The 11882-nt window shown below is 49.2% G+C and overlaps 1 protein-coding gene across 2 annotated transcripts in view; it reads left to right on the plus strand.

The window, feature by feature from the left end:
- Nucleotides 1-6756, plus strand: part of GALNS (galactosamine (N-acetyl)-6-sulfatase) — a 45661-nt gene extending 38905 nt beyond the window's left edge. For both annotated transcript variants that reach the window (XM_051629735.1, XM_051629736.1), the window contains 2 exons: nucleotides 520-637; nucleotides 4138-6756. In XM_051629735.1, coding sequence (XP_051485695.1) covers nucleotides 520-637; nucleotides 4138-4224 — 205 coding nt within the window. In that variant the 3' untranslated portion in view covers nucleotides 4225-6756. The remainder of the gene's footprint in view (nucleotides 1-519; nucleotides 638-4137) is intronic.
- Nucleotides 6757-11882: the final 5126 nt, after the last annotated feature.

Here is an 11882-nt window from a genome sequence, read left to right on the forward strand (position 1 = left end):
GTCTGGCAGGGTGTTTGTCCTGTGGCTAGGAAGTCTCCCTTGATGTTTGTTTAGGGCACACCTTGAGGACAGCCCCAGAAGCACCCTTCTTTGTACATGCTACCTTTACCACAGGATCCTCCTTGGGAAATCAACAGGAGCTTGCAGCATATCTGCCTGACTGCTGTTTGGGGCCACTGGGACTAGTGGGTTTGGAAGCTGGAGCCCCATGCTGAGATGATCTGCCAGGAGCCACATGCTGCTTTGCTGGGGAGGGCAAACCATCTGCTGTCCTTGCTGCCTGAAGCAGAGCATCTCAGACCTGCAGCCTCCAAGCCCAGGCAGGCTGGACTCTGTCAGCCCAGATGTTTCATTCCCCCATGGTTATTCCCCCAGTTAGTGTCACCTGCTTGTTTCCCTGTTCTTCTCCATTGCTATGGCACAGGAAAAGTCTTCAGACCTAACTTAGTGGTGTGGACACTGTAATGATGCCATGTATGAAGCCTCACTGATAACATCTGTATTTTTTCCACGTTCCAGCTTTGCCAGTGATGAATACCAAAGGGTTATGGAGCGAGTATCTGCTGTTGTCCAGCAGCACAAGGTGACCATGGTGCCAGGGGAGCCGCAGCTCAACGTGTGCGACAAGGCTGTCATGGTGAGCCCTCAAAGCATAGACACGTTGGGGAATCCTTACCTGAAAATGTATTTTGTAAAGGCTTAAATATGTCACCTCATGGTGGGAAGGGGTGTAGAAGGGAGGTGTGCTGGCCCGTTTGAAAGGCTGGCTGGCTGTTCCCAGAGGAGAGGGCTGTTTGCTACCCCTGGTATGCAGCGGCCTGGGAAGGGTTGTACAAGGTGAGGGGGGTTGGGTCTGGAAAGTCCACCAAGATGCTGTGATAAACTCTGTGGCTTCTTTCCATAGAGATATGGCAGTATGTACAGCTGTAGATCCTTCTGCTTTTTAATCCCCTTCTGCAAATCTCAAAAGTCCTCTGTGTTTTGAGTGGTGGGACAGGGACAGTGGCTCTTTTTTAGTGATGTGTCTTCCATGATCTCCTCCAGTTCCACCCCTGCCTGACATTTCCAAAGTCTTTATGGCTTGAAACATGATAAATATTTTCAATTCTGTTTTCTGCTTCAAATTAGATGTTGGAAAGTCGCAGTTTGTTTTTTCTATCAAATGCTGCTTGGTTTGTTGAGAACCTGGGAGAGAAACTGGATGGTTATAGGAGGTAAAGCTTTCAGATGAGTGTGTGTAGTCTAAGGGGATGTGCCTGAAGATGATAAAATAGTAACAGGCAAAATCTTTCTGATACTGAAATAATCTGAAACAGTCAATACCTGCTGCTTAGGGTCTATCTCCAGCCGGACAGGAGAGGACAAAATGTGGAGCAGTGTCCCCTTAATAAGAGGGCAAAGATCTCTTTTAGCTTTGTCACATCTTTTTATTTTTGGATGTTAAGTAGGAAAAAGATGTGAAGGGCCATTGTTTCTGTGTTGTTTTCTTTAATTATTCAGCTTCTCCCGTAATAAACACAGTTCTGTTCTCCTCTGGGACCTTTTGGGTTCAGGCACTCTCCCCAGTGCCTGGCTGCTGCCAGAGACCTTCACTGAGAAGACATTTCTTCTGTGCTAATTCCAGCTCCAGAAGTGGTTGGTGGATTGTAGGCACACTGTGGCTCTCAGCTAGCTCGGGGCAGCGTGTGTAGGTGCTGTGAAAACATCTGGCAGCTCTGTTTGTCAACAAACAGTGTCTTTGGATTGCATAATGGAAAAAAGTGCTGGACTGGAGGTCCCATACTTCATCCCACACCCTCCAGCCATCTCCTTGGGACTGTTGAGAGACAGTTTTCTCCCTCAGCACGACTTGTTCTAGCTTAGTTGGGTAGAAGTGTTGCAAACCATGGGCTGCCACTTCTGCTCTGGCTGTGGCAATGTCCAGGGCTTGGCCAAGTCCAGTTATGCCCCCCTGGTCTATAAGCAGAGGCAAATAATGACCAGTCCCATGGTTGACCAAGCTCAAAGCAGGTCATTCAGGGCAGGACGCCCTCCCTGGTGGGCTGGGGGATTGTTCTAATCCCAGGAGAAATGTTCAAATTCCAGCAGGAAACTTTTTTACATTTTGAGTTTTCTACTCTGCAAACTCCAAGCAGGCTGATGACATGGTCACAAGACTCAAATAAAACAGGCACCAGATGATTGCCTTTTCAGACCAGAAATGAAGATCACCAAATCTTTTTGGACTTACAGAATTGCTGGGGTTGATTGGGCCCTAAATCATTCCTAGGGGGTGATGCTGGGAGATAAAGACATTGGGAAGAAATTATTTGCTGTGAGGGTGGTGAGACCCAGGCCCAGGTTGCCCAGGGAAGCTGTGGCTGCCCCATCCCTGGAAGTATTGAAGGGCAGGTTAGATGGGGCTTGGAGCAACCTGAGCTGGTGGGAGGTGTCCCTGCCCAGGCAGGGGAGTTGGAATGGGATGGTCTTTAAGGTCCCTTCCAGCCCAGCCCAGCCTGTCAGACTATGAAATACCACCTGCTGATACTCTGCCTAACACTGTCTTCTAAATTCTGTCACCTCTTTATTTGATATGGAACAGAGGAGAATTGTCTTTACTTGTCCACGAGCAAAGCAGATGGATTGTTTTGTAGCTGCTGCAGTTTTGGGATTGATGGAAGTGCAGCAGCATCAGCCCTCCTGGGCAGGGAGTGTTTGCTGGCCCATCTGTGGTGAATCCCACCAGCAGTGGAGACAAAGCTCCTGCCAAGTCAGTTCTGCTTTTTTCCTCCTGTGGAAGTGTAGGAGAAACTGCTCCGTGCAGGGCAGCCCTGCTGGCCTGACTGCGTGTCTGACTTGCAGCACACATGGTGTCCTCAGGGTGCAGGAAAACTGACTTGGGCTGAGAGACTGAAGGAGATAGAATTTGGGTGTTGGTTTTTTTCAAAATCTCTGTTTCTCTGTTGTTGCTACAGAGCGGTCAAGCACCTGAAATTCCCAGCAGTGTTTGTGCATTTTAAAATTGAGAAATGGATTTAGAAATCAGCATTAATTGCTCTTAAACCGTCCGGAGCCCTTGTGCAGTGAGGTGCCTTCCACCACAGCTCCCCTTTGTGGGCTGCTCCTGCGGAGATGGCTGGTGTCTCACTGCCATCTGTTGTCAGCTGTGTGCAACAGGAGCCCGCTCTGGTATTTTTGTTCTGGGGTTAAGCTTTTCTTTTTGCTCTGTAAGAATTTATTCCAAGAAAACATAAATTACTTGAAAGATAAAAATCAGCAAAACGAAAGGCAGGAGGTCAGAGCTGAACTGACCTTTAGGAGGTGAGAGCAGGAATCTCCCATGGATGGATAGACCTTGAGGGAGGGACAAAGAATGAACTCCAAGAATTTCAGAAGGCAGAACAGGAACAGTCCCCTGCCATCCCCCTTAGCACAGTCCTAGATTTTATGGCAAAACCCCAATGAATTTGAAAAAGTTATTTTATCCAAATTCCCTTTGTTATTAATCCCTCTGGGAGCTGAGGTTTGTGGTGGGTTTCCATGCTGATGTTGTTTCTCTGTTGTAAAAATGCTGGAGAAAGGTAGTCAAGGGAGGCAGATAGTTCTGGTTTGCATGCACTGGAGTAGTCGTCTCAGAAATGCCTCTTACTCCATCTGTTCATTAATTCATCCATCAAAATGCTTATTAAAATACTGGCATCCTTATCTCTCTCAACACCCTTGGCCTTTTGCTTTTTGCTTGTTTCTGCACGGAAGTGCATGGGTATCTTAGTGCTAAGAACGAAAACTCTTTTTCCGGATCCTGGGAAAACTGAGGGTTTCCTCTCATGGTCTGCTTGCTCCATGCTACTATGGGAAGGAGAGGAAGGTCACCAGAGTCCAAACAGACTGCATTGGTACAGGAGAGACCACTGGATCTCAGAAGGGGAATAATCTACTGCAGAAGGATTTGTAGTCTTCCCTAAATCTTGTTTTGAATAGTGTTTGGAGTTGGGAAGCTGATGAGCCCTGAAGCATCAGCTGCAAGAAGGGTTTCATTTTTCAGGCAGGACATAAAGAGCATCTTTGTAAGACTCAAAAGGGGTTGGTTTGGGTTGAGGATCAGCAGATACTCAGTATGAATCACCTTTCTGTATATTTTTTGTTTGTTTTTAACAGAATTGGTCTCCTCCAGGCTGTGAGAAGCTGGGGAAGTGCCTGACTCCACCCAAGTCTGATCCAAAAAAGTGCATTTGGCCTCACTGATCTTCTCTGCAGCCCTCCAGCACTACCCAGAAAAGCTATCCCCGACTGGACATGTAGTTTACAGTGCATGTCTCCTCATGTTGGCACTCCTGTTTAGGCAGGCAGGGTGTGATGTATGGATGATATCATTGTTTGCTCTTCCAGAAGGGCCAGTGTTTATGTTGCTGGCTCTCAGGGGCTAGCCTGGCCTCCTCTGTTGTTTCCGTAAATGGTAACTTTTCAGTGAAGACTGTTTCAATTGGAAAAGCTCTCTGGACAGCCACAGGTCTGCCACCACCTCAGGAATGCTGTGGATGTACCATTCTTGGTGCTCCTTCCACCCAACCTGCTCTTTCCAATCATTGCTCATTCGGATGCCCCAACAGCAGCCATGGGGAAGTGTTCAGGAAACCTACAGCAGCCAGAAAACCCTGCCCAAACTGCCCTTGTTTTGTTTGCCTGTAACTTGTTGTTTTAACATTTGATTTCCATTGTGAACCCTTTGGACACCAGCTTGTTTTTTCCTTTCTTCCTAAACTTACAAGCACTGGGTGCAGTTGGACAGCCCAGGCTGCTGTGCATCTCTGGGGACAAACAGGTGCTCCCTCCTGTTCCTGACGAAGGGGCTGGGTGCAGGGAGCAGAACACTCTTGCCTTCCATCTCTAGCTGCAAACATTCCCTAGGTAATGGTATAAAGAAACCTGAGGATCGTGTTCATCTGTTACCTTCCTGGTGGTCTGCAGGATGTTCTCAGGGGGCTGGGGGTCGGTTGCTCATTTAAAAGGTTTCCTTCATTTCCAAAAACCTGGGTCCAAATATGGTTTAAGTCACGCTTGTAGTCTCATGATCTGGGCCCAGCCAACCCCAGGCTCAGAAGTGCCCGTTTACATCAGCTGTTGACTCTTGACCCTGTTTCCAGTGCACTCTCTCCTAGGAATTCCTGTGCAAATTTCCCCAAGCCCGGGTGCAGCACTCAGAGCTCACAGCAAACGCGGATCCTTCGCACGCTTGGACACTGCAGATTTCTCCTCTGCTTTGCAGCCTGTTTCACACCCTTTTTTAGCTATTGCTAATAAAAGTGTCTGGAACAAAACAGAGCAAGGTTACTCTGGGGCTTCAGGGGAGAAGCAGGAAGCAACCCTGAACGTGCTGTTGGCACCACCAGCAGCCCCACGTCCACCCCTCTAGTGTGTTCTAAGTGCACACGCCCTCTCCACGTGGTGTTGTGCTGCCTTGGGGAAAATCGAGGTGCTCTGTACCTGTAAACAGCCCTCCTTCCTTCCCAAGCAAAGCTTGGGGCTGGCTTGAGAGCTCTGCTTCTATCTAACTACTACAGGCTTCTCAGCTGCTTGTCCTTACTCTCCTGTTACCCCACACGCTCTCATCCTCTCCACTGCCATGATTTATGCTACCTGTACTCTCCCCACAGTCATTCCCAGTGTGTATCTCATGAAGCTGGATAATCCTAGAAGATTGCAATAAGAACAGCTCTTGAGTTGGCTCTCACTGTTCCACCTCTCAGAAATCCCAGCCAACATTTCCTCAGCTGTGCATCTGCAAATGGCATTTGTCTCCAGTCCAAATTTCTTAGCTGCCTTATGATGCTCCTAATTGTCTGTCCAGCCTATCAAGGCATTTCCAGTTCGCCCATAACATTTCTCCTTGTTCTGACACAGTGTGGGTAGCTCGAGCCTTGAGAGGTGCTGATCAGCCTGTTCTTCAGTGGTGCTGTATGAGGACTGGTAGGAGGACCTGCAGCAGTCGTGTGCATCTGCCAGCACAGGAGACCAGACAAAACCAGTCACTTCCCGTTTTCTGGGTCTGGTCCACCTTTGCCTTAGTGCTTCTCTCTCTCAGAATTGTTCCGAGCCCTGCAGCTCACTATTATCAGCAGAGAAAGATCCCACCAGAGGAGGGAGTCCTCAGCTGCAACTCCCTGAAAGTCCTCCTCAGCCCTCCCAGGGTTCTGACCAGATCTGCTGCAAACATTAGGAAGAGATCCCACCACAGGGTCACAGCTCAGCAGCTGGGCATCAGCCCAGACATGTTTCTCAGTCTGCAGCATTTGCAGTGTGCACATCAGGAGCATCCCAGGTGCCTGCTGCTCCCTGTCCCCTGCCTGCCTGGCTGACACTTGGGTCTTTTTCACAGCTTGCAGTTCCAAGGATACCACTTTCCCCGTCTGTGTGACTTGCTTGGACAAGCCATCCTGTTCTCAGCACACACAGTGTTTGGTTTCCCAGCACCCAAACTCCTCATTCCTCATTGCAATAACCTCTCAGAGTGTGGAGACTGGATGTAAACTCTGCACTTGAAAACTGGCTGCTAAAAGGGAATTGACTTGATGCCTGTTTATTATCTGCTTCATGTCCATTTATTATAAGAGATCAAAGCTTAACATGAAGCAGCTACTCTTTTAAATGTAAGTAAGAAGTTTTACAGCTGGATAGCTAGGAAGAATTTTAAATCAATGCCTTTCCCAAAGATGTACAGATTTTAAAGCCGTGAGATGAAGAACTAATGAAGAAAAATAAAATAATTTATCAGAAATAGAGGATATGGTTTGTCTGTGCACACCTGTAAAGCGACTGAATAACACCTTGCTTTGGGACAGTCTCACAGATCCACCTCCCAGATCACGGGACTGACTTGGGTTTAAAATAGCTTGTTTTGTTTCCCCTGTATTATTTTTAACGCCCACACGGCTGCCCAGGGACAGGCCAGAGCCTGGACTGGGAACCAGGGCCGTGTCCACCAGCAGGGACCAGCAGTCCCAGCTCACATCATTGCTGTGGGGCACCTCAAAAACACTCAGATGGGCCTTGAAGAATTATCCTGAGCCTCTGATCTGAAGCTGGTCCAGGTGACAGTTGCCCAGTTTGGGGAACTGCCTGTGCTGGGGCAGGTGTTTGCTCAGCAGGAACTGCCTGTGGGACCTGCCTGGGCTTGTGGGTGCAAGAGCAGTCAATGCAGAGTGGGTCGGGGGGGGTTTACTGGCCCATCAGGGACCTGCAGCAGTGGAGCTGGGTTGTTGGTGGCTTCCTTTCTCAAGATGGAAGACGTAAAGGCAAGACTGCTTCTATGTGATGTTCCTTTCTTCACACGGAAATAAGTCTGCTAAATGCTGAAAGCTGAATATCTGCCTGGGCTAAGAGTCCAAGGAATTTCTTTCTTGCCTTTAATTTCCAATTAGCTGAGCCTCTCGAGTCTCCCTGCTCTGCCTCTGAGGCTGTGCTATCATCTGACCCTCCATGCAGAGAAGCTTCTGAAATTGATGTAACTAATAATCATGGAAAAAAAGTCCTCTTGCTTTTACAGTCCATGGCTGCAAAAACGGAGCCTTGACTTCAAATCCTGCAGCGACAAATGGATTATTTCGGTGGCAAATTAGTCTCTGTGGACCAACAATTTGGGGATCTGAACACTGGAATTGGAAACCAGAAGATCAATTCCAAACACTTAGAGCCAAGGTTAATGCTCTGCAAACTGTATTGAGTGCAGTGATGGGAGAAACATGGCTCTGCATTGAAATGGGAACCCGAGGAAAGGAGGATTAGGAGTGAAAATGGGCAAGTTTGGATGAGGAGTGAGCACTGCCCACGTATGAGGAGGTGTCTGGGGATGGAGTTTCCAGGCAAGTGCTGAGGATGACAGTGGGCTTTTACTGAAGGAACTGGAACTAATATCCCCAAGAAGGAGGTTGGTGAAGCTGGAACACCCACTGCTCAGGGATGCTGGCAGTTCTCAGTGCCCACCAGCTTGAGCCTTTCCAGGCATGGTGAGCAGCTTCCAGGAGCCTCCTGGTGTCTCATCAAGAAGAGGATCTCCCAGAGTTGGAGAATACTCTTTATTCCAGTGAGGACATCTTTGCAGTCACTGTGTGGAATAATTTCAGCTGCTGAAGAATGACCTTGTGCAGGTGAGAAGGGTTTGGATCAGGGCTTTGGAGGGGAAGGCAGCTCTGGGAGGTGGTTTATTGTCCACGGAGCTGCCGCAGCCTCTTCAGCAAGCAAAGAAATCCCTCCCCAGGGACCTTGCTGTTGTCCTCAGCACTGGGAAACTTGACAAACTACATGCACTTTTACTCTCTTAAGAGTTACTCTGCTTGTTCAGTGTCCAAATAACTGCTTTGCACTTGGAGTGGCCTGTTTTCCATTTCTCTTAGCAGTTCTGATATTTGGAATTAGACTTTTGCTTTCTGATAGTGTTTGATGTGAGTTTTCATACATGACCAGAAGGCAGCACAGTGGTGCCTCTTGAATTAAACTGCTAGCTTTTAAGAGCAGTTGTAAGGGAAGAATTGAAATCCCATTTGAGGGTCTTTTTTCCCTTTGGAAACTGGCTGCTTTAAACACTGATGGCAGACTCCATTCCTGTGCCTGTTTTCTTTATATCCTTTTCCACCGTTTATAGTTTTCTTGTTGCTTGGAGTCTAGTTTGGATTGTAGAAATCCTAAATAGAGGTGGATCCCCAGCCAGAAGCCCGTGGTCTCTTAGGAGTGTAAAAAAACCTTTGCCATCCAGCTTCCTGAGAGACCCAATCTGCCAGCTGGCATGTGATTCTCCATGCCATTTTTTTCCCTCTTGGAGTCACTTAATACCCCTCTGGGTGATGTGGAGGTTGGTAGCACAATTCTCATCCAAAGAGGATCGGGGCTGAAAAGCCCGTCGGCCCGTTGGCCAGCAGTGAGGAATGTGTGCCAAATCCATCAGTTCTGGATCCGACTCAAAATTCCCTCCTGGCTCAGCCGGGCTGGCCAGAGAGAGGGGGTTTGTGTCTTCTCCAAGGGGCTGGTCCATCCTGCTGCAGGGGCAGGAGGTGCTGGGTTCTGCTCCATGCAGACAAGGATGCTGTGGAAGGGCAGAGCCGGCCGGTGGTGCTTTCACCTCCTTTATTGGGGGACAAAGTGAGCTGGTTATTTGGGACAGACTCTTCAGTCCTGAGCCCAGGGAGCTGGCTGGGGAGCTGCATTTTTTCTGCTGTTGAAATAAGATATCTTAAATTTGTTGGTTGTTTTTTTGGTTGTGGTTTGTTTTTTTTTAATGGGTTTAAAGTGCATGTGTTTCTAAAGCTGGAATTGAAGTGCAACGTTCCAGCAGATTTGAAAGGGAATTTTAGTTCTCGTTTCCCCTTGTGGGGTGTGTTGAAATTTTTGGCCATTTTGTTCCACTTCACACTGAAGTTTTAAAGTCCTTAACTGAACAGAAACTTCCATACTCAGCACAGCTCCTCTAATTGCCTGGTTAAGCTGATTAGAGTTCACTCTCAAGCTTTTCTACCCCCAGTTTCTATGTTCACCAGTTAATAACAACTCTCATATCAGGGTCTCCAAGTGCTTTTACATCACTGATTGCCTCTGTGTCCAAAAGCGAGGCAAAGCCACTGTCCCCCCTGCTACAGAACCTTCTGGGGCTCCAGGTCTGAGGTCGTGGTTTCTCCACCAGGCACAGAACAGCCCTCAGCCTCTCCATGCAGATGCCAAGGCACATCCCTGCTGGTATTCCAGAACCAAAATCCTTTGACATCACATTTGGAAATTGGTCCTAGGAAAGTTCTTTTCAGATGGAAATTGCAGTAGGAGTCAGCACTGTTGTTTGAAAGGTTGAACAATTACAGGGAAAAGTAATTGACTTGGGACGTTAAAAAACCAGTCTGTACTGGTAGGTGTAATTCGCAGCCTTTGAACTGGAGGATTAATGAGGTGAAGTTCTGACTGAGACCTAAGAAATGTTGTTTTTAAACCCGAGCTGGCATGAGGCATGATTTCTGGCAGCTGAATCATTGGAAGCCAGATTTGCTGTAACCTTTTTGCTCTTCCTGTCAGAACTGATGGTGTCTGAGAGGCCTGATCCCACATGGGAGGAGGTGAGATCCCCCAGCTGCTGCTTCACCCAGGGAGGAAGGGTGGGAGCCCTGGGCAGCTCGTCCTGGTGAGAGGGGCTGGTTTGCCTGGGGTTTGTTGGCATGAGGGGCCTGACTACCTCACTCAGCCTTGAGAAACATGATCTGGTGTCTTTTGCTAGTAATGATAGTGATTTTGTGGGAGAGTCACAAGCAAGGAGAGTGTGATAAAGAGCCCAGGTCTTCAGATCCTCCAGGGATGCCAGATGTTTGCACTGCAGGTGGGCTGCAGAAGAGCCATTTTCCAGCTCCTGCTTATTTCCGTGAGTAGGCAGATAAATTCCATTGCTTCTGTCCTCCAGGAAGCAGAGGAGTTGCTGGGATAGCTCATTGTCCGGTGTCTTGATTGGTAAGGTTACAAGAGAAACCCTTCCAGCTCATCTGAGGGAGCAAGGGTGTTGGGAAGCCCCTGCTCCAGTGGAAGACAATGTGCTTGGTCTGTGTTTGTTTCACTGGAACAGCTGCTAGAGAGGATTTTTCTGGTGCCAAAGAGATAATCTGACTTCAGGGAAAATCTTAGTCTGTAAGGGAATGGTTGTGAAAGGAGGCATGCTGACCTCCTCCACGGGCTGGCTGTGGCAGTGGAGAGCTGCACCAGAAAGGAGCAACCTTGGCACTGGCCTTTGGCTCATCTCCATTGGCACCTCAGGCAAGCATCCATTCAACAGGTGTCCTTTGCTGTCCAGAGATGAATGAGGAAGAAAATAGAGCGGTGGAGGATTCAGCCTGCAGCAAATGATTCCCCAGGGTTTGCACCAAGCACTGGGAACGTTGCAAGGACAGAGGACGTGTGGGATGCTGAGATGTGGGCAGAGTTGGGTGTCTCCTGAGCTCTGCTGTGCACATGAGCCTGTCACTGCTAAGTTGGAGAGGAGACCAGCTTCCCATCCTCTCAGCTGTTCCCCTGTGCCAGAGCCACTTCTTGGAGCCAGAAGGACCCATGGGGCTGTTGGGAGCAACTGGGCCCAGCAAGAGTAGGAGAAAGGAGCTGTGTGTTCATCACCGAGCTGCTGCAGCCCACGGGGTCTGCACCAAATCACTGCAAAATACCTGGATAGCTGCTGGCACACGCCTGGGAGACGGGTCCCAACGGGTATCTGGAGGGTGTGGAGCTGAAGCTCTTCCCATCTCAGCTATCAGCAGCAGGCACTGAGCTCAGCCAGGAGAGCTGCATGCCAGAACTGCCTCTGCTTACTGCACATTTGGCCCAGGTCCAGGTCATATTTGCTAATGTAAGAGCAGCTCTGGCCTCATGCAGCACTCCTGCCCACAATGGCTTGTGCGTGGGCAAACAGCTACTTCACCCATCAGGAGATGGGAGATAGGAGCTGTGCCCTGACCTGCTGGAGGAAGGAGTGACACCAGGAGCTGCTGAGGACACTCAGACTGGTGGCCTTATCACCCCCCACGAGTGTGATCCAACCAACGGCTCTAACAAACACCAAGTACGATTCCAAGGGTTCACCAGAGGTGACAAGGGACAGAAAAGCAAGAAGTAGTTTAGTCCCCTGGGCAAGGGTGAAGGGAGGTGGAAGTGTAAGTGCTGGGCATGGGGCTCCTTTCCCAAGCTGGCTGGGGCAGGGCAGGGTCCCCAGGCACCGGGGATACAGCTCCACATGCTGCAGGTACCAAAGGGGCTCTCCAGGATGGGGACTGGGGCTCTGTACAAAGGGGTACCAGGGCTCTGTGCAGGGGGGGCACCCAGGCTCTGTGCACTGCAGGTGTTAGGGTGATGTATGTTGGGGTACCAGGGCTCCCTGCTTTGAGGTACTGGGG

Source organism: Apus apus, chromosome 11, assembly GCF_020740795.1.
Source record: "Apus apus isolate bApuApu2 chromosome 11, bApuApu2.pri.cur, whole genome shotgun sequence".
Lineage (NCBI taxonomy): Eukaryota > Metazoa > Chordata > Aves > Apodiformes > Apodidae > Apus > Apus apus.